Source organism: Prionailurus viverrinus, chromosome B2, assembly GCF_022837055.1.
Source record: "Prionailurus viverrinus isolate Anna chromosome B2, UM_Priviv_1.0, whole genome shotgun sequence".
Lineage (NCBI taxonomy): Eukaryota > Metazoa > Chordata > Mammalia > Carnivora > Felidae > Prionailurus > Prionailurus viverrinus.
Genome location: NC_062565.1, coordinates 97,860,217 through 97,887,111, shown reverse-complemented (window position 1 = coordinate 97,887,111; position 26,895 = coordinate 97,860,217). Strand labels below are relative to the sequence as shown.

General features: G+C 37.6%; 1 protein-coding gene across 1 annotated transcript in view; it reads left to right on the top strand.

Annotated features, from left to right (window-relative positions):
• SNX3 (sorting nexin 3) overlaps positions 1-20,971 on the top strand; it is a 50,299-nt gene extending 29,328 nt beyond the window's left edge. Inside the window, exons 2-4 of the mRNA XM_047860595.1 lie at positions 9,363-9,458; positions 18,692-18,816; positions 20,213-20,971. Coding sequence (XP_047716551.1) covers positions 9,363-9,458; positions 18,692-18,816; positions 20,213-20,318 — 327 coding nt within the window. The 3' untranslated portion in view covers positions 20,319-20,971. The remainder of the gene's footprint in view (positions 1-9,362; positions 9,459-18,691; positions 18,817-20,212) is intronic.
• The last annotated feature ends 5,924 nt before the right edge of the window (positions 20,972-26,895 follow it).

The window sequence follows — 26,895 nt, the reverse complement described above, 5'->3', positions numbered from 1 at the left end:
TCAATGTTATTTGTTCACTTTTCTCTACTTGTGTTATAATTCCATTTAAGAAATTGTTTTAAGCTGGGCACCTGGGTGGCTCAGTCGGTTAAGCATCTGACTTCAGCTCAGGTCATGATCTCACGGTTCATGAGTTTGAGCCCCGTGTCAGGCTCTGTGCTGACAGCTTAGTGCCTGGAGCCTGCTTCAGATTCTGCATCTCCCCCTCTGTCTGCTCCTCTCCTGCTCATGGTCTGTGTCTCTCTTTCTCTCAAAAATGAATAAACGTTTAAAAAAAAATTTTTTTTTTTAAAGAAATTGTTTTAAGCTGCCTACGTAGTTCTGAAGCATAACTGGGTTGAAGAATCACTGATGTCTTTGATTTTGGTAGTAGTGGTAGGATATAGAGTAGAAATTTTGGATTTTTTTTCTCTTTTTAACATTGTGTCCCATTTTTAGATGTGTATTTTAAAGTTCCTTTCAGTGCCAGATGTGAACATTTCTTGTAGTCTCAGCTTTTGCCTCCCTTGATAATATAGGTAATTTATTTTATAGTTTTCCAAAGAAATGTTATTAAGTACTGGTGACAAATTTACTAGTATTTGGGTTATAATGATTAAAAAGGCATATTTTGGAATGGTGAATAAAATAGTTTTTATAGACTTTGTGAAGTCCAGGCACCAACCTACTTATTTTCGAGAGGCAAATAAATGTAATTCTTTGCCTTTTAAATGTTAGTTTGGGCCATAGCCCTGACATAGCTTTAAGTGATTGTTGACATTGTGTTTCTTATATAGATCCTATGGGAATAGTTGATGGAAATGTTCGTAGAAGTCTGTGTCTTTCCTTCAGATGTATAGTGACACCTGATTTGTTCAGCTTTCATAATTCCATGAATGTAATTGAGAAGACCAGGCCTATTCAAACTTGCCTTCAGTTCTTACTAATGATACATACGTCCCAAATAGATGAAGACTATGACTTAGTTTATTGTTCTTGCCTGATAGTGGACTTAAGTTTTACTTGTCTCAATCTTGCCTGTCTCTGGTCACTGTTCCTACTAATAAAATACTGTTATTTTATACAAATGGCTGAGTTTGACACTTTTACTTATTAGGTAAAGTAACGGCAGTAAATAGTGGCTTCTAGTTTATGCTCAGTGTGAGTTTAGATCACCTTCTAAAATTAGGGAGAAAATATGAATGTCAGGGTTACAGAATACTAAATATTGCCTTTTAAAAGATTCAGAAGTTTTAGTCATCTTAAGTAAGTTAACCATATTTAAGTCTAATTTACATTTAATTTCAGAATTCATTTTATTTCTCTCGGGGTAAGTCTAAAGCATTTTAAATGAAATCCAAAGTAAAACTTATAAGGAACTTTTGCTATAATTTGCCTCCATAGTTTGGCTTTTGTCCATATTCTACAAGCAGATAAACCCTAGAAATAACTAGAACCAACTATTTTTTATTTTTAAGGTACAGTTGTTGTATTATATTAGTTTCAGGTGTACAGCATAATGATTCCATATTTATGTACACTGTGAAGTGATCATAGGAAGCCTACTTATCATCTCTCACCATACATAGTTAAAAATTTTCTTGTGATGAGAGAACCAGCTTTTCTTCATGCTGCCTCATGCACAACATGTAGCTAATCTGTCCAGTTCTGTGGCTTCAACTTTTGTGGTAACTTCTCTGTCCTATTTTTCTGTGTCAAAGTTATTTTCCTGTTGGGAGATGTTTATTAACTCCTGGTTCTAACAGATACATACTTCCTCCAGATACTCAGGGTACAGTTTAACCTTTTCAGTTTTCCCATGATCTGTGCACTTTAGACTACTCTGCATGTAGTTCACACTGTTTTCACCATTCTCCACGGTCTTCCTATAGTATGGCTTACTCCGTGTGTTAAAAGAAAACTGGCCAAATCAATTGTCAATTCCTTTATTATTATAGGAATATTATTATATTATTATTATATAGTATATATATACTTTACATATTTAATATGTATAATACATATTATATTATATATAAAAATACCATTATGATAAAAATGGTATCATACTGTATATACTGTTCTGAAAGTTCTTTTGTAAGATTTTATTTTTTTATGTAATCTCTGCCCCCAGCATGGGGGTTGAACTCCCGACACTGAGATCCAGAGTCGCATGCTCAAAAAAAAAAAAAGAGTCGTATACTCTACTGACCGAGCCAGCCAGTCTCCCCTGTTCTGAAACTTATACTTAATATGTCTCAGGCAGGCTTTCCAATCAGTCTGGCTAAATTGTAGTTTGTAAAAGCTGTATAATATTTCATTTTATGTTTGTAACAGTTTTACTAGGTTTTGTTTGTTTTACTGTTACATGAACATGCTTAAGTAAATTTCTATATGCCAATATCTTTTTGTATATGTGGAAATATTTGTAGGATTAATTCCTAGTGGGATTGTTGGCTTAAAACATATATGCATTTAAAAGAGTGATAGATGTCACCAAAATGCCTTTCTTAAAGATTGTACAGTTTTTACTACCATCAGCAGATTTTTCAAGTGTCTCTGTCTCTCCCCATACCTCCACTAGGTATTAAAATGTAATACCTGGCTGTCTGATGAGTGAAAATGGGATCTTACTGTTTTAACTAGCATTTCTTGTGTGAGTGAAGTTGAACATTATTGCCATGAGTCTTTCTGTGTTCTGCCCGTTTTATTCATCTTTATCCTTCACTGTCTCTAAGTTCTTTACATTTTAATAAAGCTATCCTTTTGTTTTATGTTGCAAATATTTCTTACAGTTTGTTCTTGGTCTTTCCGCTTTGTTTTTGTTTATGGTGTATGTTATTTTTAACCACGTAGATTTAAACTTTTTAACCTCCCTATTATAGTATAAGCTTCATAAGGGCTGGGGCTCCATCTCAGTCATCTTTATATTCCCCACCTTACCTAGCACTAGTCCTATTATAGATGTTCCCAAACTGTAATTATAGCTTGAATCTTCCTAAACCTGTAGGGAAAAAAATAATCATCCTAACCCTTCCCTGTTTAAAACACCAAACTGGAACATTTTATGAGTGTTAAATAAGTTGAAAGTGACCAATGAAGTGTTTGTAATTAACACTGGCTTAAAGAAAACACCTCACTTTTTCATTTTTATTTTGATCAAATTGAGTTGAAAAACAGTGTTGATCAAGAGGAAGTTAACAAGCAAACTTGCCACTCCAAATGTAATGTGTAAATATTAAGAATTACATGATGCAGGGAGCCTGGGTGGCTCAGTTGGGTGTCCAGCTCTTGATTTCAGTTTGGCTCATGATCCCAGAGTCATGGGATCGAGCCCCACGTTGGGCTCCACACCTAGCGTGGAGATTGCTTAAAATTCTCTTTCTCCCTCAGCCCCTCTTCCCTGCCCACTGTGTGCGCTCTCTCTGAAAATAAAAAATTAAATTTAAAATTAAAATTCCCTTAAAAAAAACCAAATTGCATAATGTGACTTGATCAAAACTCTATAAAGCAGTTCTCATATAAAGAGAAATCCTACCCAGCTGAGGAAACTAAATAAAAGAATTTTAAAATATATAATCTATCAAGCTATTAGCTAATCATAGAAAGGAATGGACTTTTTCTCCATTCTCCCACTCCTCTTCTATTAAAGTGAATCAGATATAGTCATGATTGTGTCAAAAGTTCAAAAGGGAAAATGGAAGGTAAAATGAGCTGAATTGGCACTCTTCCCTCAACATTGTACCTGTAAGCTTGATATGTTGTTTCAGAGATTAACTTTATGGACTTCCGTACCCAGAAGTATGAAAATTCTTAGGGAACTCTTTCACAAGCTTGATCTTAACATATTGAATAAAGAGAGCAGCTAATCCCTTTTGTAAAGTAATTTGAGAGGAGGGAATTCAAAATGTAAAATCTCACCTGCAGAAAACACTCAATTCTATAAAAGCCTTTCTATCTTTAGACACTTACAAAGACTTAATATTTTAATGCGGAAGGGTGAGCTTGGTTAAAAAGCCAATGGGTGAAATTAGAGAGAAATAATCCAGTGCTTTCTTTCTGGGAATTATCATCCTGCTCCCCAGGGGACCTAATTTTATTCCCTGTGGGGAATGAGAATACCTTTCTGTATAGCAAGCCAGCATCTCTAAATATAAGCTTGACTTTTAGTATAATAAGAGTCTTGTTAGGTGCAATTTTGCTCTTAGTCATTAATACAATGAACAAATGTTGTGGTTACCTGGGAAAGAAAATTCAAGTGCTTTTAAACCTCCTGTGAGATTTGGTTTCATGCTTGAAACCTATCCAGTGTTCTGCCCAATAGCATCTGTAGAGGATTCCAAGCTATAAGGTATACAACATAGAGAAGCTAATACACTTTGGAAAAAATTGAGAATACTACAAAATGGGTTTAAGGTCCTGAATAAAAAGCTTTTCTTTTGCTGAATGACAATAACTTATCAGTGGCATTAAGCTTAACAGATGATTGAAATTTTCTTTTTTAAGAGTGAGTTTTACATAATGGATGATGTCCCTATATACAATGTATTTCTTCTGGTGACACTTTATTCTTTTTAACTGTAAAACATTTTGCTGTTCTAGAAGTGCAGAGACTGAATTAAAGACAAAATGTAATCTAAGAGTATATACGGTTGTTTTTTTTTTTTATTTATTTTGAGACAGAGAAAGCACAGAAAGCACAAGTGGGGGAGGGGCAGAGAGAGAGAATCCCAAACAGGCTCCACACTGCCAGCAGGGATCCTGGAGCGGGGCTTGAACCCACAAACTGTGAGCTCATGAGCTGAACCAAAGTCAGATGCTTAACCAACTGAGTCAACCAGGTGCCCCCTAAGAGTGTATAGTCTTAAATAGCATATTCAGTATGGTATGGCATTAATTGTTTTAGATCATTTTTGTCCCTTATAAACGTTGTGATATTATATGCATTTTAAGTTCTATTCTTGATAATAAAGTCATGGTGACATACTGCTTCTGCTAATAGTCCTTAATCATAAGCCATTCTAAATTGGGTTTGGTAGTATATTTTCTCTCTTTATAGGATCAGTATAAGATAATAGAAATCTTTCTTGTTACTTTAAGTTTAGAGGTTGTCATAAGTGGTCCTTGCTATCTTGTAAAGAACAGTCTCCATTCCAATATAACCGCAAAGTACTGGGTATTATATTTTCAATTCTTAAACTTGCTGTCAGCCTGTAAAGCTGTGGATCTATGAACCTGATCTAATGTATGTAACTCATAATTTCACACTAGTAGTAAGACTGCAGACATTGCACTCTTTCCCTACTAGTTTCTGGCATTCTTTTTGAAGATCATTAAGAATAATCTTTTATTAGAGATCACAACTAACACTGCAGAAATACAAACAATAATAAGGGAATATTATGAGCAGTTATAAGACAATAAATTGGGCAATCTGGAAGAAATGGACAAATTCCTAGAAACATGTAAACTACCCACACTGAAACAGGAAGAAATAGAAAACTTGAACAGACCCATAACCAGTAAAGAAATCGAATTAGTAATCAAAAATCTCCCAAAACACAAGAGTCCAGGGCCAGATAGCTTTCCAGGGGAATTCTACCAAACATTTAAAGAAGACTTGACACCTATTCTATTGAAGCTGTTCCAAAAAATAGAAATGGAAGGAAAACTTCCAGTCTCATTCTATGGGGCCAGCATTAACTTGATTCCAAAACCAAAGACCCCACTGAAAAGGAGAACTATAGACCAACTTCCCTGATGAACATGAATGCAAAAATTCACAAGATACTAGCCAACCAGATCCAACAATACATTAAAAGAATTATTTACCATGATCAAGTGGGATTTATGCCTGGGATGCAGGGCTGGTTCAATATCGACAAATCAATCAATGTGATACATCACATTAATAAAAGAAAAGACAGTGGGGTGTCTGGTTGCTCAGTCAGTTAAGTGTCCGACTTCAGCTCAGGTCATGCATGATCTCACTGCTCACGATTTTGAGCCCTGCATTGGGCTCTGTGCTGACAGCTCAGAACCTGGAGCCTGGTTTGGATTCTGTATCTGCCTCTCTGTCTCTTTCTCTCTGCCCCTCCCCTGCTTGCGCTCTGTCTCTGTCTCTCAAAAATAAAAAAAAACATTAAAAAAATTAACAAAACAAAGGACAAGAACCATATGATCCTCTCAATAGATGTAGAGAAAGCATTTGACAAAATACAGAATCCTTTCTTGATAAAAGCCCTAAAGAAAGTAGGGATAGAAGGATCATACCTCAAGACCATAAAAGCCATATACAAAAGACCCACTGTTAATGTCATCCTCAATGGGGAAAAACTGACAGCTTTCCCCCTAAGATCAGGAACGGGGCAGAGATGTCCACTCTTCACCACTGTTATTCAACATAGTACTGGAAGTCCAGCCTCAGCAATCAGATAACACAAATAAAAGTCCTCCATATCGGCAAGGAGGGTGTCAAACTTTCACTCTTTGTTGATGACATGATACTCTATATGGAAAACCCAAAAAATTTCACCAAAAACTGCTAGAACTGATCCATGAATTTAGCCAAGTCACAGGATATAAAATCAGTGCACAGAAATCAGTTGCATTTCTATATGCCAATAATGAAGCAGCAGAAAGAGAAATCAAGGAATCGATCCCATTTACAGTTGCACCAAAAATCATAAAATACCTAGGAATAAACCTAATCAAAGAGGTGAAAAATCTATACACTGGAAACTACAGAAAGCTTATGAAAAAATTGAAGACATAAAAAAATGGAAAAATATTCCATGTTCATGGACTGGAGGAACAAATACTGTTCAAGTGTCAGTGCTACCCAAAGCAATCTACATATTCAGAACGATCCCTATCAAAATAACACCAGCATTCTTCACAGAGCTAGAACAAACAATCCTAAAATTTGTATGGAACCAGAAAAGACCTCAAATAAAGCAATACCGAGAAAGAAAACCAAAGCTGGAGGCTTCATAATTCTGGACTTGAAGCTGTATTACAAAACTGCGATCCTCAAGACATTATGGTACTTGCACAAAAACAGACCCTTAGATCAGTGGGACAGAATAGAGAGCCCAGAAATGGACCTGCAAACGTATGGCCAATGAATTTTTGACAAAGCAGGAAAGAATATCCAATGGAATAAAGAGTCTCTTTAGCAAATGGTGTTGGGGAAAGTGAACAGCGACATGCAGAAGAATGAATCTGGACCACTTTCTTACAGCATACACAAAAATAAATTCAAAATGGATGAAAGACTTAAACGTAAGACAGGAAGTCATCAAAATCCTGGAGGAGAAAGCAGGCAAATACCTCTGACCTCAGCCACAGCAACTTCTTACTCAACATGTCTCCAGAGGCAAGGGAAAAAAACAAAGCAAAAATGAACTGTTGGGACCTCGTCAAGATACAAACTTCTGCATGGCAAAGGAAACAATCAGCAAAACTAAAAGGCAACCTACAGAATGGGAGAAAATATTTGCAAGTGACATATCACATTAAGGGTTAGTATCCAAAATCTGTAAAAAAAACTTATCAAACTCAAACCCAAAATCCAATCCAGTGAAAAATGGGCAGAAGACATGAATAGACACTTTCCCAAAGAAGACATCCAGATGGCTTACAGACACATGAAAAAAATGGTCAACATCATTCGTCATCAGGGAAATACAAATGAAAACCACAATGAGAGACCACTTCACACCTGACAGAATGGTTAACATTAACAACTCAGGCAACAACAGATATTGGCAAAGATGTGGAAAAAGAGGAACATTTTTGCACTGTTGGTGGGAATGCAAACTGGTGCAGTCACTCTGGAAAACAGTATGGAGGTTCCTCAAAAAATTAGAACTACCCTATGACCCAGCAATTGCAATACTAGGTATTTATCCAAAGGATACAGGTATGTTGTTTTCAAGGGGCACATGCACCCCAATGTTTATATCAGTGCTATCGATAACGGCCAATGTATGGAAAGAGCCCAAATATCCATCAACAGATGAATAGATAAAGAAGATGTGGTATATATAAACACAATGGAGTATTACTTGGCCATCAAAAAGAATGACGTCTTGAGGCACCTAGTAGCTCAGTTGGCTAAGCATCCGACTTCAGTTCACGTCAGGATCTCACGGTCCATGGGTTTGGGCCCCACATTGGGCTCTGCACTGACAACTTGGAACCTGGAGCCTGCTTCAGATTCTCTCTGTCTCTTTCTTTATCGAAAATAAACATTAAAAAAAAAAATTAGTCTTTCCATTTGCAATAACATGGATGGAACTAGAGTGTATTATGTTAAGTGAAATTAGAGAAAGACAAATATATGACTTCACTCATGTAGAATTTAAGACACAAAACAGATGAACATAAGGGAAGGGAAGCAAAAATAATATAAAAACAGGGAGGGGGATAAAACGTAAGAGACTCAAATATAGAGAATAAACAGAAGGTTGCTGGAGGGATTATGGGTGGAGGGATGGGCTAAATGGGCAAGGAGTATTAAGGAGGATACTTGTTGGGCTGATAACTGGGTGTTACATGTAGGGGATGAATCACTGGATTCTACTCCTGAAATCATTATTGCACTATATGCTAACTGGGATGTAAATTTATATATATATATATATGTATATGTATGTATGTATATGTAAATTCATATATATAATTATATATATAATAAAGAATAATCCTTTATTTCTTTTATTGTGAAGCATCTAATCTAGTCATAATAACAAAATATTTTTTATTCCATTTCAAAGTAGTTAAGGTCTCTTTCCCCTGTGAGCATTGTATAGTAAGGTACTATCTAAACCATCTCACAGCAGTCAGAGCTAGCTTTATTCTCACTCCTGTTCAGTTGACATTTGTACAGCTCACTGAAATAGAAAAAAAAAATGGACTATATTTATGTAGCTGACCTCAGGCAGAATGATATCCTAAAGCATATGTACAGACATGCATTTTAAAGGTTGTACTCTAGGGGTGCCAGGGTGGCTTAGTTGGTTTGAGTGTCCCACTCTTGATTTCAGCTCAAGTCATGATTCCAGGGTCGTGGGATCAAGCCCCATATCGGGCTCCGTGCTGAGTGCTTGGAACCTGCTTGAGATTCTCTTTCCCTCTCTCTAAAAATTAAAAATAAATAAATTGTACTGTAGTGTAAATGATACACGTTTTTAACATTTAGTGAAGTTTTATTTTGTTAGAGGTAAAAATGTCATCTTGATAACTTCATGATTTTCTTACCTTAAGATAACCAGGCTTGCCATATTACCAATTTGACAAACAGATCCCCCAGCCTCCTTATTTTGAAGTCCCTGTCCCATGCTTCAACTTAGGAATTATTTTTTTTTTTTTAATTTCAGACAAATCTGCCTATTTTCAAGCTGAAGGAATCTACTGTTAGAAGAAGATACAGTGACTTTGAGTGGCTGCGAAGTGAATTAGAAAGAGAGAGCAAGGTAAGAATTATTTGTAATAGGACTTTAAAGCAAAACACTCTGACTTTTAATGTTTAAGAACCTTTCAGAAAACTTACCTAGAATGAAGGAGGTAAAAGCATATATGATTTCTTCATTTCAAGGAGTTCGATTTTATCTTACGGGAGATAGAGGAAGTCTGATTTTTGCTCAGAACTCTTTCTTGTTTACTTAAAGGCCCAGTTGAGGTCTTTACTAAGTCATAGTTGAGTAACACTTACTTCTTAGAACTTTTTTGCTATTACTTCCTTCCTTTCCCTCATCTTCCTATTCAGTCTTGCCCTCCCACACACTCCTTGCCAAGTTTGTCTTCCTTAATACATCTCATGTATCAGTGGATTTCCAGGGTTTTTTTACTGACTCATAATAAATATTTTATTTCATCATCACACATGTATATATAACAAAAATTTTCAAAAACCAGTATTTACCTTACTCTGTGATATGTCCTTTCTTCAGCTTAGCTTTTTAAATGACGGTCATGGTCTCATAGGTTGCTACATGCGGTTTTTTTTCAAGTTTATTTATTTATTTATTTTGAGAGAGAGCAGGGGAGGGACAGAAAGAGAGGGAGAGAGAGAGAATCCTAAACAGGCTCTGCACTGTCACCGATGCAGGGCTCAAACTTATGAACTGTCAAATCATGACCTGAACTGAAATCAAGAGTCAGATGCTTAACTGACTGAGCCACTCAGGCACCCAACTACATGCAATTTTAAAACTGTTATATACCTTGGTAAGAATCATCTCCTCTTAAAAGAAAATTTGGTGACTTTGGCTGCAAGAAAAATCAGCAAGGCAAGGTCTCCTACTAGTCCCTTATTTCAGCCCTATGTCAGAAGAACATCAACAACGTAGAGTTCTGGAAGGGCATGGTGTGCTCAGAATGATGAAAAGTTACTTTGTGACTAGAGTGTAATAGGGAACAAGTTGATATGGTAGGAGCCCTGAAGTAGGATCGCTTCTACTCATTTCTCAAGTGTGATAAGTTAAAGCGGAAGGAAAACTTCCTTAACCAGACCTGTGGCTGGATAGAGAACAATATACACAAATCATAGCATTCCATCAAAATTTAAAGGAAAAACAACTTTACTCAACAGACTATCAAAGTATAGGGGCACCTGGGTGGCTCGGTCGGTTGTCTGACTCTTAATTTTGGCTCAGGTCATGATCTCACAATTCATGGCTTTGAGCCCTGCATGGGGGCTCTGCGCTGACAGTGCAGAGCCTGCTTGGAATTCTCTCTCTCCACCTCCCGTGCTCATTCTTGCTCTCTCTCTTTCAAAATAAATAAATAAAATTTTTTTAAAAAAAGACTATCAAAGTATAAAATGTTTATGAGTAAAAAAGAAATGTAAGACCATGTAAAGAAAATTTCAAAACTTAGAAATACTACATTCTTGTTTTGGAATATTCACTTTTTTTTTTAACTTGTTTTATTTTTTATTTTTTTAACTTTACATCCAAATTAGCATATAGTGCAACAATGATTTCAGGAGTAGATTCCTTAATGCCCCTTACCCATTTAGCCCATCCCCCCTCCCGTAACTCTCAGTTTGTTCTCCGTATTTATGAGTCTCTTCTGTTTTGTCCCCCTCCCTGTTTTTATATTATTTTTGTTTCCCTTTCCTTATGTTCATCTGTTTTGTATTTTAAAGTCCTCATATGAGTGAAGTCATATGATTTTTGTCTTTCTCTGACTAATTTCACTTAGCATAATACCCTCCTGTTCCATCCACGTAAGTTGCAAATGGCAAGATTTCATTCTTTTTGATTGCTGAGTAATACTCCATTGTATATACATACCACATCTTCTTTATCCATTCATCCATCGATGGACATTTGGGCTCTTTCCATACTTTGGCTATTGTTGATAGTGCTGCTATAAACATGGGGGTGCATGTGTCCCTTCGAAACAGCACACCTGTATCCCTTGGATAAATGCCTAGTAGTGCAATTGCTGGGTTGTAGGGTAGTTCTATTTTTAGTTTTTTGAGGAACCTCCATCCTGTTTTCCAGAGTGGCTGCACCAGCTTGCATTTCCATGGAATATTCACTTTTTTTAAACTTGTTTTATTTTTACTCTGTAAACATTTGAGAGCTAATTCTTTATGTTCTATGAGTTATAGATAGAGCTGTGAATAAATTAAGTTCCCACTTCTATGATGTTTACATTCAGTTGGGAAAGTTGGGGTTGTGGTGAAGGAAAAGCAGAAAAAATAGTAAGATATATAGTATGTCTGATAGGAATATGTTCTAAAAAAACCAAAAACTATAGGAAGCAAGGAATTCCAGGAGAGTACTCTTTTATAGAGTAGTCAAAGGAAGCCCTCACTTAGAGGTGACATTTTAGCAGTAAACCTGATCAAAGTAAAGCATTACCTCCTAACTTACTTATGAATTCATAAAATTCTAACAGAAATCTTAATTTTTTTTTAATGAACTTGCAGATTTATATCTGAGCTTTACAATCCAAGAAAGCTCAAGAAGAGTCAGAAATTATTTTCAGCATGTACTAATAAGCATATGCAGACATCAGAGTTTATCTTAAGCTATAGTAATTAAAATAGTTTGCTATTGCTTTAGGAATAGGCAAATAGATTAGTTGAATGTAGTAGAACTTAGAATGAATGTATAGATCTTAGCAGCTGACTTGCGTGTTTATTAGAAATTTAGTTCAGAACAAAAATAACATTGTCATTCAGTAGGGAAAAGAATTTATATTCAGTAAATGGAGTTGAAACATTTGGCTATCTAGGAATAAAAATTTATAACTGTGTATAAATTACATGGTTTTAAGCTCTAAATGTACAAACCAAGTTAGAAAAGTTATGGGTAACAAAGAAGAAATGTTTTATGACCATAGGGAAGAAGTGTCCTTTTTCCCCAGCTTTAAAATTGAGATATAATTGAGGTGCCTGGTGGCTCAGTCGGTTAAGCATCTGACTTGAGCTCAGGTCATGGTCTCACATCACAGTTCATGAATTCAAGCCCCACGCTGGGCTCTGTGCTGACAGCTCGGAGCTTGGAGCCTGGTTTGGATTCTGTGTGTGTCTCTCTCTCTGCCCCTCCCCTGCTCGCACCCTCTATCTCTCTCTCTCTCAAAAGTAAACACTAAAAAAAATTTTTTTTAAATAATAAAATTAGGATATAATTGACAGATAACATTATGTAAGTTTAAGGCATACAGTATAATGATTTGTTATATGTATATATTGTGAAATGATGAACTCAATAAGCTTAGTTACTATACCGTCACTTCACATAGTTACTTTTTTTTTCGTGGTGGTGGTGGTAAGAACATTTCAGATATGCTTCTCTTGGCAATTTTTAAATATATGATACATTTTTGTTAACTATACTCCCCATGCTCTACTTTAGATCCCCAGAACTTACTCATCCTATAACTGGAAGTTTGTACCTTTTGACCAGCATGTTACCATTTCTCCCACCTGCCAATCCCTGGCAACCACTAGTCTCTGCTACTCTCTGTTGCTATGAGTTTGATTTATTTTAGATTCCACCTATAAGTGAGATCATACAGTATTTGTCTTTCTCTGACTTATGGGAAGAAGTGTCTTGATGGGCTTTGGGCTTTGCTTAACATAGTGCATGGCATGTTGGAGTGTTTAATAAACATTTGGTGAATGTATATAGCACTTTTTGAAAAAATAACAGCTTTATTGACATATAATTCACATGCCATACAATTCACCCATTTAAAGTGTAAAATTCAGGGGCCCCTGGGTGGCTCAGTTGGTTAAGAATCTGACTCTTGATTTCAGCTTAGGTCTTGATCTCATTGTTTGTGAGATTGAGCCCTAAGTCGGGCTCTGTGCTAACAGCACGGAGCCTGCTTGGGATTTCCTCTCTCCTCTCTCTCTGTGCCTCCCCCTGCTCACACACACATTCTCTCTCTCAAAATAAATAAATAAAAATAAACTTTGAAGAGTAAAATTCAGTGGTTCTTGATATATTCATAAAGTTGTGCAACAATCACTAGTCAGTTTTAGAACATCTTAATTAGTCCATAAAAGAAATCCCATACCTATTAGTAGTCGGACAGCCATTAATCTACTTTCTCTATGGATTTGCTTGTTCTGGACATTTCATATAAATAGCATAGAATATTTAGCCTTCTGTGTCTGGCTTCTTTCACTGAGTGTGTTTTCAACATTAAACACTACTTCTTTTTTTCTTTTTTTTTTTTAATTTTTTTCTTAATGTTTTTATTTATTTTTGAGACAGAGAGAGACAGAGCATGAGCAGGGGAGGGGCAGAGAGAGAGAGGGAGACACAAAATCCGAAGCAGGTTCCAGGCTCTGAGCCCTCAGCACAGAGCCCGATGCGGGGCTCGAACTCACAGACTGTGAGATCATGACCTGAGCCGAAGTCGGACGCTCAACTGACTGAGCCACCCAGGGGCCCCACTAGTTCTTTTTTTCTTAACTCATTTCTTTTCATTGCCCAATAATAATATTCTGTTGTGTGGATATAACACATTTATTAATCAGTTTGCAGACATTCGGTTGTTTCTACTTTTTGACTATTATAGATAATGCTGCTGTGAACATTTGTTTACAGGTTTTTGTTTGGACATATATTTTCATTTATCTTGAGTATATACCTAGAAGTGGATTTACTGGGTCCTGTGACAACTCTCTTTAATTTTGAGGAACTCCCAGACTGTTTACCAAAGCAGCTGCACCATTTTACATTCCCACCAACAATGTGCGAGAGTTCCCGTGTACTCCACATCCTCACCAACACATAACTATTATGTCTTCTTTATTATAGCTGTCCTAGTATATGTGAAGTTGGAATATCATTATGGTTTGAATTTTCATTTTCCCAGTGGCTGATGATGTTGATCATCTTTCCATGTATTTATCAGATATATATATTTATTTATTTATATTTATTATCAGTTATATATATATATTTTTTCAGATCCTTTGCCCATTTAATCGAGTGTTTTGTCTTTATTATTGAGTTGTACCTAGAATATACAAAAAACTTTTAAAAGTCTCTTACAAGATAGTTGATTTGCCAAAATCTCTTTATCTGTGAATTGTTTCCACTTATTACTGTCCTTTGAAGCACAATACTTCAGTTTTAACAATAGACCAGTTAAATCTCTGAGGGATTTAACCTATGTGAAAGTTGTATTTTTATTATAGTATTGCTAAGAACAATTAATCAAGTTATTTTAAGTACCTTTTTTTTTTAATTTTTAAATTTTTTTTTAGTTTTTATTTTTGAGAGAGGGAGACAGAGTGTGAGTGGGGGAGGAGCAGAGAGAGATGGAGACACAGAATCCAAAGCAGGCTCCAGGCTCTGAGCTGTCAGCACAGAGCCCAACACGGGGCTTAAACTTACGAACTGTGAGACCATGGCCCAAGCCGAAGTCGGATGCTTAACTGAGTGAGCCACCCAGAAGCCCCTGTTTATAAGTATTTTTAATTAAATAAGATCTGTTATATGAGGCTAGGAAGTAGATGATATTTATTGTGTTTACTGGTCATTTATAGTGATATCTTTTTAGCTTTTATTTTAGTATGCTTTCACTATATTATGCTGGCCAAGTATTTTCCTGTCTACTTCTAACCCCACATGTACACACGTATCTTTGGATTAATGATGATTAGATTGGTATAAGAATTCTATCAGACTTCAAGCTGTATTACAAATCTGTAATCATTAAGACAATATGGTACTGGCACAAAAACAGACACTCAAATCAATGGGACAGAATAGAGAACCCAGAAATGAACCCACAAATATATGGCCAACTAATCTTTGACAGAGCAGGAAAGAATATCCAATGAAATAAAGACAGTCTCTTCAGCAAATGGTTTTGGGAAAACTGGACTGTGACATGCAGAAAAATGAACCCGGACCACTTTCTTACACCATACATAAAAATAAACTCAAAATGGTTGAAAGACCTAAATGTAAGACAGGAAGCCATCAAAATCCTCAAGGAGAAAGCAGGCAAAAACTTTTTTGACCTTGGCAGCAACAGCTTCTTACTCAACACGTCTCTGAAGGCAAGGGAGACCAAAGCAAAAATGAACTACTGGGACCTCATCAAAATAAAAAGCTTCTGCACAGCAAAGGAAATAATCAGCAAAACTAAAAGGCAACTGATGGAATGGGAGAAGTATCAGATAAAGGGTTAGTATCCAAAATCTGTAGAGAATGTATCAAACTCAACACCCAAAAAACAGATAAGCTAGCGAAGAAATGGGCAAAAGACATGAATAGACACCTCTCCCAAGAAGACATCCAGATGGCCGACACATGAAAAAATGCTCAACATCACTCATCATCAGGGAAATACAAATCAAAACCACAATGAGATACTACCTCACACCTGTCAGAATGGCTAACATTAACAACTCAGGCAACAACAGATGTTGGCAAGGATGTGGAGAAAAAGGATCTCTTTTGCACTGCTGGTGGGAATGCAAACTGGTGCAGCCACTCTGGAAAACAGGATGGAGATTCCTCAAAAAATTAAAAATAGAACTACCCTATGACCCAGCAATGGCACTACTAGGTATTTATCCAAGGGATACAGGTATGCTGTTTTGAAGGGGCACATGCACCCCAATGTTTATAGCAGCACTACTGGGAAGAGCCCAAATGTCCATCAATGGATGAATGGATAAAGAAGAAGTGGTATATATACAATGGAGTATTACTCGGCAATCAAAAAGAATGAAATCTTGCCATTTGCAACTACATGGATGGAACTAGAGGGTATTGTGCTAAGCGAAATTAGAGGAAGACAAATATCATATGACTTTACTCATATGAGGACTTTAAGAACATAAGGGAAGGGAAACAAAAATAATAAAAAACAGGGAGGGGGACAAAACATAAGAGACTCTTAAATATGGAGCATTGCTGGAGGGGATGGGGGGGTGGGCTAAATGGGTAAGGGGCATTAAGGAATCTACTCCTGAAATCATTGTTGCACCATATGCTGACTTGGATATAATTTTAAAAAGTAAATAAATTATTAATGAAAAATTAAAAAATAAAAAAATTCTAACTAGATCTTTCCAGACTTGTTCAGCAAAACTAATTTGATGTTGAAGAGGATCTTTGGACTCTTAGCTGGGCAAGCCACTCAAGATTTTTGTAGATCATTAAATCCTGTTACCTACAACCTCACCATCCATTTCAGTGACTGTTTTGAATATTATGTTAGGAAGAATATATCTCTGCAGATAATACATACTGATCTTAAATTTCATGCTGAATTATGTCCTGAATTAATGGTAGTCATTTGTTTAGTGCATTGGTTCTAGATTCTTTTTTTAATAGTAGTTTCATAGATACAGATGTTTTCCCCTGTCCTTCAGAAAAGCCATTCTGCTGGAGCTCTGTTAATGGTCATGATGTGTTTCTCAGTTGTAAGGTCTCTGCAGGTTTTAACACTCTACTTCACAAATATCAATGCAGGGAGAGAGATTCAAGAATACTGAGGCAGAGTTACAGAGACAAATCTCTAGATGTGTTAATCATTGGTCCTGGAGAGAAGACTACATTTAGGAAGGAATCATGAATTTTATGTTGGGTATTTGGTTTTGTGTTTCTTTTTTGCTGTCATTTTGTTCTTTGCTATTCTTTATGAAGTTGTGTTGCTCTTTCCCTTTTTTTACCCAGCTGGGTTATTGTCTTAGGATAGAAACTGCATCAGGGGTTTAAAATTTTTCCTCTTTTAGGGTATGTACAATTACTTCTGTTTACTATTTATATTTCTTCTTGTTTGATTTGTCACTTACACCTTCTCTCTGTTTTGGTGTAAGATATGGATCCCGCTAAGTGGTTAGTCATTTAACAGATATTTGAGTGTCTGTTGTGTTGTGTGCCCAACTTTTCTTTAAATAACCATAGGAAGCCTGAGACAGGATCCTTGATTTGAAGGCATTAGTAGAATAAGTTGGTTTTCCACCAGTGCCTGTTTTATCCCCCAGGAGACATTTGACAGGGTCTGGAGACTGTTTTTATTGTCACTACTGGGTGCTACCCAGTCTAGTGGGTAGAGGCCTGGGATGCTGTTAAACATTCTGCAGTGCACCAAGAAACTCCTTCCCCTACTCTCCCCCCTCTACAAAGAATAATGTGACTCAAAATGTTAATAGTGCCATGGGCGAGAAACCCTAACTAACCTGTGAAGTAAGTAGCTAGGTGCTATTTAACTCAAATATTTGAGCTCTAGATAATTCCTAGAAGAGATCAGTATAAGTTGACCCTAGAGGATAGTTAGACTTTGAAGGGGAAAAATAGGATATTGCTATGTAGGAAGAAAGAAATGACAGGTCTTTGGGGAAAGATGGAGTAGTAGATTTGGGAGAATGTTGACATGTTTCTTAACATAGAAAAAGGAAGTGTGGGGCACCTGAGCAGCTTAGTCGGTTAAGCATCCAACTCTTGATTTCAGCTCAGGTAATGATCTCATGCTTCAGGAGATGGAGCCCTGCGTCAGGCTCTTTGCTGACAGTGTGGAGCCTGCTTGGGATTCTCTCTCTCTCTCTCTTTCTCTCTCTCCTCTCTTTCTCTCTGTCCCTCCCCCTACTTGCATGTGTGCTGTCTCTCTCTCTCAAGTAAACATAAAAAAAAAAAAAAAAATGGAAGCATGGTGACAGAATTGTTGACTTTTTTATCATCACCTCAAACACAAGTAGGAAAGACTCTATGAAGATGGTATGAGGTGGAGGAAATAGACCACAGAATTCTTATCTGCCCATGCTGGAGAGAATGTTGTTAATATTTTATTTCTTCATTAATTGAAAGTTGATTTTGATCTCTGTAGTTTTTCATTGTAATAAAGCATGGTCTTCCCTGAGTGGCATCAAAACTGGAGGCATCGTAGGCTTCATTTCAGCATTGCTTGAATGCTCTTTTTGTATACTTATGCTTCAATAAGTTCAGGAAAACCTTAAGCTATGGGCCATGCCATTAAGGAGCATTGATCTAATGGGCTATTTATTCTGTCTACCTTTGGTTATCTTGCCTCCAAAACATTGACTGTTTTTTAGTGTGGTTTTTTTTTTCAATGTGTTCTTTACTGATTTTTTTATTTAAACTAGTTGAACAGTGGAATAGCTGTCACAGTGAACATATACTTTGTCTTCATGTTGTGCTCTATAATTTTTCACAACCCAGTCAGCATCTTCAAGAACTTTCCTGTGTTTTTTTAGGTTGTAGTTCCCCCGCTCCCTGGAAAAGCATTTTTGCGTCAGCTTCCTTTCAGAGGAGATGATGGAATATTTGATGATAATTTTATTGAAGAAAGGAAGCAAGGGCTGGAGCAGTTTATAAACAAGTAAGTACTTTCTGTCCCTCAAGAGGTGTAAGAGCGAATAGTGTTCTGAGACAACTTTAAGCAAATACTCAAAATTTAGATATTAAGCTAAACTGTAGTATTGCTTTTCTTTTTTGGCCATTTCCTAACTAACATTTTGTATCATTTAAATAAAGTAAAAGTATATAACAAGTTGAATATCATGTGATAAATATTAACACACTTGAGTGATTAAAATGAGTATCTTTGTGTTGACCTAAGTTTTGTATTTGTTTTTCTTGGTTAATTTATGCAAATTACATTTAAAATTGCAGCATTTAAAAAATAGTTTTACTTATGATTCTTTCTCATTTAAGGTATGTTCTAGCATGAACAATAAAACTTGCGGTACACTTGCAATCATTTTGTTTGATTGCAAATGGAGGTATTATCAGCATGTCTTGTGTAAAGGTGCACATTCAAAATTTTCACAGCAAAATGTTTCTTTCCAAAATGTAAGAAGACTTTCAATTGTTTATCTTTTACTTTAGGAACTCTTAAACCAAAATTTCTAGCTTTTAATTTTATTCTTAATTTGAAATATAGCCATTTTTAAAAGCCAAAGTAACAGAGCTAATGTCAGGAAGGGGCTTGCTATAAATTGTGCATTGGCCTTAAATTTGACCAAATGAAGTCAAATGCTGAAGAATATAGTTGTACGAGGTTACATACTAACCAACAACTTCAATTTTTAGTAATTTGAAGATCTGTGAGTGGTAAACAGGAGGGAAAGTTGTACAAAGCCTTTAACTTTTAGTTTAGCACATAGCCTTCATTGTCTTTTATGAACACGCTTTCCTTTTGGAGAAGGTAGTGTTAGCTGAGGTACTTTTGAATTCAGAAATAGAAGTCTGGTTACCCATTTTGATCTTGTGTTTAGTCTGCAATGGGAACCTTTAAAGCAGGCCAAAAAAAGGAAAAAGAAGAAAAACCTGGACACACTTGTGCCTCTTTCTTAGTGTTTTGGGCTTTTATTGAACTTCAGTGTATTTTTTTTTTTTCAATTCAGTATATTTCTAATTTTGATCCTATATCTTTTCCTTCTTTAAAATGGGTTCTTAGAATTAATGACATGTTTCACTTTTAACATTAAAATTCATTTAGGTTTTTTGTGAATGTACAAACTGCTATATAAAGAAGTTTACTGGGTACATGTGCCAGAAGCAGTGCAAATACAGTGATTAAATGTTTTCTAAATGACCCTTGTGAACCAAAGGAAATTTCCCATTAGTTGATAGAGCATAGCCTAATGGGCAGTCCAGAATAACACTTATTATTGCTAAATCATACATGCTTTTTAACTATAGAATATGTGTGTGTGACTCCTGACCCCACTTTTATAAAGTATTGGGACTAAATTTGTAATTTTTATTCCTAGGGTCGCTGGTCATCCTCTGGCACAGAATGAACGTTGTCTTCACATGTTTTTACAGGACGAAATTATAGATAAAAGCTATACTCCATCTAAAATAAGACATGCCTGAAATTTGGTGAGAAGGGGCAAAAAAAAAAAAAACAACCTCCTGTGACTATTAATGATTCGTATGCACCAGTGAAGAAGTTCTATCTAACTTTTAGCATGCTGCACAGAAACTGGTATAACATGCCTTCAGTATACTAACATTCATATGCTCAGTTTTGTTTTGTTTTGGCAGTTGACAAGAAGTTAATTTGCTTTAGTGAAAATCCCTTGTTCCAGCCTTTCTTGCTCTTCCTTGCTTTTTTAATGTGGTACACGCTATAACCCCACAAACCTGTTACTCCAGTATGATCTGCAGTGTCCTAACTAAAGTTACTGACTTGGTCTTATCTGCACAGTTTTTGCGTCCTGTTTGCTTCTTGAATCTGATTAACTAGAATATTTCTCTTACCCCTTTTTAATATGTGATGTCACTTGTCCTAATTTATGTGTAGAAGCACTACACCATTGGTTTCCAGTCCCCTACGTGTGAGATACACACTTGTGTGCAGAAAGTATCTCCCTTCAGGCTTGTAATACCCTTCACATGGAAGATCAATGAGGGAAATCTTTATATTCTGTATAAAAACAAAATCCAATTTATATACTAAAATCATTTGTCTAAAAATTTAAGTTGTTTTCAAATAAAAATAAAAATGCATTTCTGATATGCACTGATTGTGTTGTCTCCAGCTTCTTTTTTTCCCCCTTTACGGCTGTCCTACTTAACTCACTTGTTGAGAGGGATTATTTACTAATTATATACTTCTCATTCCTGTAACTCCATTCCTCTTAAACAGGGGTGATATCAAATACGCTACCACCCTTTGAATTGGGGTATTTTCTTTTATACAACAAAAAAAGTGATGTACTAAAAGAAGCATTCCTTAAAGCTTACTGAGTTGTTATGAAGCACTTTGTGTATTTGAAAAATGCTTTGTAATCTCAAGTCATTCTTAAAAGGCCTTTTAAGATAAGTCAACACTGTGCCTCCTGTTTTTCAGAGGAATTTTTTTCCTAGTTCATCTAAGTGACTTGTTTAAACAAACCTAGCAAGGGTATAATAACGTTTTTCTTGATCAGCAGATTCACGCTTTCTCTTTAATTTGGCTTGGGATGGTGGCACACTTTATCTTCTTTAACCAAGGGAGAAGGGCACAGCGTTCTAGCCCGACTTGTATAAGTGATAAGAAACCAGAAAATGCATGACTCCTTGCTGTCTAACTTGTGTTGTAGCCAGACCTTTGCAGCCAGAATGTGGTCTCTGACTTGAATTTGAACAACATCTGGTGGTTTGGGAGGGTCCCATTGTGACCTAGAGTTAAACCACGAGGTAAGGAAGGTTCGCCTTCCCACTCCAGTGGCGTCTCCTCTAGAGACAGGTCAGTTCATTGGAGAGGACCAGCTTTGGTCTTAGCCAGACTAGGATGTCCACCTAGCAGACTGGAAGTCCTAGGAATTAGAGTAGCCCTGTAAGACCTTTTGTTGCTTAAATAATATTTCACAATTCCATAAACTGGACATTTCTGTTACTATAAATTAAGAAGGTACAAAGCTAAACAACATGTGAACTTTATTTCAGGGAGCTAGAGAAGTAAACTCAAAAGGCTGTCGGTTTTTGGTATGCAGAACAGAGTCATGGTAGCTCTGAATCAGTTCCTCTCAAGCAGTGTTTCTCAAGCAGAGATGAGTTTGCACCCAGGGCAATTTGGCAATATCTCGAGACATTTTTTGGTTGTCAGAACTGGGGAATGTTATTGGAATCTAGTGGGCAGAAGTTAGACATGCTGTTAAACCTCCCACAGCGCACAGGACTGCCTCCTACAACAGAAAAACCTCAGTAGTGTGGACGTTTCTGCTCACTGGAATTCTTTTGATTTTGATCATTTATAGACAAAGGAATAATGTGGCTTAGGATGGGTTGTACTGGCCTGCTTACTTTTTTTTTTTTAATGTTTATTTGTTTTTGAGAGAGAGAGAGAGAGAGAGAGAGAGAGAGAGAGAGAGTGCAAGTGGGGGAGGGGCATAGAGAGGGGGAGACACAGAATCCAGAGCAGGCTCCAGGCTCCAAGCTGTCGGCACAGAGCCTGATGCGGGACTTGAACTCACAAATGGTGAGATCCTGACTTGAGCCGAAATTGGACACTTAACTGACTGAGCCACCCAGGTGCCCCTGGCCTGCTTACTTTTAACCTCTACAATTGCATTAGGGTAGGTATAATCCTTAGAAATTTGAAGATTTGGGGGCACTCTATAGCTCAGTCAGTTAAGCGTCTGACTTTGGCTCAGGTTATGATCTCAAGGTTCATGAATTCAAGCTCCACGTCTGCTTACTTTTAACCTCTACAATTGCATTAGGGTAGGTATAATCCTTAGAAATTTGAAGATTTGGGGGCACTCTATAGCTCAGTCAGTTAAGCGTCTGACTTTGGCTCAGGTTATGATCTCAAGGTTCATGAATTCAAGCTCCACGTCGGGCTCTGTGCTGACAGCTTGGAGCCTGGAGCCTGCTTAGAATTCTGTCTCCCTCTCTATCTGCCCCTCCCCCACTCACACTCTCTCTTTCTCAAAAATAAACAAACATTAATTAAAGTTTTTTGTTTTTGTTTTTTAAAGAAAGTTGAAGGTTTTGGGGCACCTGGGTGGCTCAATCGGCTAAGCATCCAACTTTGGCTCAGGACATGTTTTCACAGTTTGTGAATTTGAGCCCCACTTCAGACTTGCTGTTGTCAGCACATGGCCTGCTTCAGATCCTCTGATCCCCTTTCTCTCTGCCCCTCTCCCACTCTCCCTCAAAAATAAATAAGTAAAACGGGGCGCCTGGGTGGCTTGGTCGGTTGAGCGTCCAACTTTGGCTCAGGTCATGATCTTACAGTCTGAGTTCGAGCCCCACGTCGGGCTCTGTGCTGACAGCTCAGAGCCTGGAGCCTGTTTCAGATTCTGTGTCTTCCTCTCTCTCTGCCCCTCCCCCACTCATGCCCTGTCTCTCTCTCTCTCTCTCTCTCTCTCTCTCTCTCTGTCAAAAATAAATAAACATTAAAAATAAATAAGTAAAAAAAAAAAAAAGTTGAAAGTTTCAAGTTAGGTGAAATGTTGCTTATTTCAGGTGATATGTTTTTGCCTAATGTGGGCAGGCACTTCTCACTGTTGTCTCTTAGAGAATTAAAACCATGGTCCATTTTAAAAGGACACCTTTAATCCTGTGAAGTAAAATGTAGTTGCAATTAACTCTAACCATATAGGAGGAGGTTCTGGAAGCCCATAAGGGTCTCCTAAAAGTAGAAGTTAATTTGGCAGTAAGTTCTGTTACAAGAGTCTCAGGCTGTGTCCTCTCAGTAAGTAATTGCCTTATCTTGGCTGTTAGTTGTAAAAGGTGAGCATCAGTGGTACCTTTAGTAACTTAGAGTTTTTGAGGACTAAGTGTAAACTCCACAGAACAACAGTATCTGGGACATATAAAGACTTACTTATTTGATGGCAGTGATAGTGATCAATACATTAGTAGTAGCAGCAAATGGCACCATTAAATCCATGGCAGTTTGTAGATAGGTTTATCTGGTATTTGGCTTCCTTCTTGGAGGTTCTGCCATCATGACCCTTGGTTGTGATGATGACCTCTGAAGGGAGGATGTGGGGTGGGGGGTGGTGAGGGGCACATCTTTTTATTACATCCTGTGGCTTTCAAGCTCAGCCCTCTTGTTATGGTCACCTCTAGATTAAAAGTCCTTGTCCTGGGGCACCTGGCTGACTCAGTCGGTAGAGCATGTGACTCTAGATATCAGGGTTAGGAGTTTGAGCCCCATGTTGGGGGTAGAGGTTACTTAAAAATAAAATCTTTAGGGGCGCCTGGGTGGCTCAGTCGGTTAAACGTCCGACTTCGACTCAGGTCTCGATCTTGCGGTCTGTGAGTTCGAGCCCCACGTCAGGCTCTGGGCTGAGGGCTCAGAGCCTGGAGCCTGCTTCCGATTCTGTGTCTCCCTCTCTCTCTGCCCCTCCCCCATTCATGCTCTGTCTCTCTCTGTCTCAAAAGTAAATAAACGTTTAAAAAAAAATTTTTTTTTTAAATCTTAAAAAAAAAAAAAGTCCTCGTCCTGTTGTTTCAGCTTGCTTTGTCTATTTTGGTTAGTGGAGTGAGGATAAGTACAGCCAATCAAGGAGGAGGCTGCTGGCCTCCAGGCCTTCACAGTTAAAATTTGACATGTGGCTGGACTGATAGCATAACACTGCCTGGCATACAGGTTAACTGCTCAGTGAGTACTAGCTGTGATTATTTCAGTGTGCAAGTGTTTGGACTGGAAATGAGCTAGAAACTGCTTTAGGAGGATGGAGTGTAAGTCTTCCTCAACACTTTGTGATCTCTGTCACAGAACCCTATGAAGTAAGTGATATTCTCCCTTATAGATGAGAAAACTGAGGCCCTGCAAGCTTAAGTGACATGCTCACAGTTACCCAGGATGTGATGGCTCTGGATGTAGGTTGTACGGATGTCTGACTCTCAAAGCCATGCATGAGCACAGTTCCTTCTTTTGGACAGGGCCTGTGACTTGGTAACCAGCCCTTACCTGGTGCGCAATAAATTTAGCGAATGAAGAGTGAATTTTTGATAACATTTCCTGTGTCCTCTAGGCTGAACATGAATGAATGAATGGATCAGTTTTGTTTGTTTTTTTAGTTAGATTAAGTGTGGGTAAAAAAAGCACTTTTGGACATGAATAGCTCACTGATCAGAGGTATCTTATTTTTCTACACTTAGCTGTATACCACAATTACTCCCTAAGACTGAGTCCAAGAATTTTTTTTAAAGCTTCCTAGATAATTCTGCAACAGCTAGGTTTGGACATTTAGCCAGAAGGCCCTTTTCCTAGGATTTGGTCAGATTTGATCTTAACCTAGCTACTTAAGTCATTACAAAACGAAGTCAGGAAATCAAGAGAAAGACAAATATATGATTTCACTCATGTGGAGTGTAAAAAGCAAAACGAGCAAAGGGGGAAAAAGATAGGCAAACCAAGAAACAGACTCTTAACTGTAGAGAACAAACTGATAATTACCAGAGGGGAGGTGGGTGGGGGAATGGGTTAAATAGGTGATGTGGATTAAGGAGGGAATTTGTGATGAGCAGTGGGTGTTTTTTGGAACTGTGGGATGACTGTATTGTATACCTAAAACTAGTGTTACACTGTATGTTAGCTAACTGGAATTTATCTGTTTTTTTTTTTTTTTAATTTTAATGTTTGTATTTCAGAAAGAAACAGTGGTGGGGGGAGGGGCAGAGAGAGAGGGAGACACAGAATCTGAAGCAGGCTCCAGTCTCTGAGATGTCAGGACAGAACCCGAAGGCGGCTCAAACTTATAAGCAGTGAGATCCATGACCTGAGCCAAAGTCCTACACTTAACCGACTGAGCCACCCAGGTGGCCCCTCTTTATTTTTTTTTTTTTATTTTTTTTTTTTTATTTTTTTTTTCAACGTTTATTTATTTTTGGGACAGAGAGAGACAGAGCATGAACGGGGGAGGGGCAGAGAGAGAGGGAGACACAGAATCGGAAACAGGCTCCAGGCTCTGAGCCATCAGCCCAGAGCCTGACGCGGGGCTCGAACTCACGGACTGCGAGACCGTGACCTGGCTGAAGTCGGACGCTTAACCGACTGCGCCACCCAGGCGCCCCCCCTCTTTATTTTTTAATGTGGGGCTCCACACCCAACCTGGGGCTTGAATTCACAACCCTGAAATTCAGAGTCACAAGCTCTACTGACTAAGCCTACCAGGAGCCCCTAACTAACTGGAATTTAAATAAAAACTTAAAAAAAATGAAAAGGAAAAAAGAGTAAGGACTTCTCAGATCTTGAGAAGTTACTTTTGCAAATCTCGATTTACAGTAAGTGAAATTTGCATTATTCCAACCTTGCTAAGAAAAGAAGACCTTGATTCAGAGGTGACAATGATTCATTTAAAAGCACAAAAGGAGGGCGCCTGGGTTACTCAGTCGGTTGAGCATCCAACTTCGGCTCAGGTCATGATCCCACAGTTCGTGAGTTCGAGGGCTCTGTGCTAACAGCTGGGGGCCTGGAGCCTGCTTCAGATTCTGTGTCTCCCTCTCCCTCTGCTCCTCCCCTGCTCACACGCTGTCTCTCTCTCAAAAATAAATAAAAATTAAAAGCACAAAAGGAAGTTTAGAGGACACTGGGTAACATCTCACCAGATGATTTGTACTGTTAGAATGTTAGAATGAAGGCCATAAATGGAAGGGATCCAATAAAGTCAAACAGCAGCACTAGACGTTTCACATGTACAAAGTATGAACATAGGCAAGAGGTTAGCCATGGCCTCTTTTCTCAAGAAACTCAGTCTTGTTTCGACATCATCATGAAAAGACTCAGCTAGCATAGCCAGAGAAAGGTACAGCAAGAAGGGACACGGGAGTTCAGATGGAGGGAAGGGAATGGCTGTTCAGAATAAAGGGGACTTCCAGTTTTGGCTCTGACATGTACAGAGCTTAAAAGTTGGCACTCTTGTCCTTACAACAAACAAAAGCTGGACAAACTGAAAATCCGTGTCTTTTCCTGGACCCACCCATCAGAGAATTGAGATTGCAGGGCAAA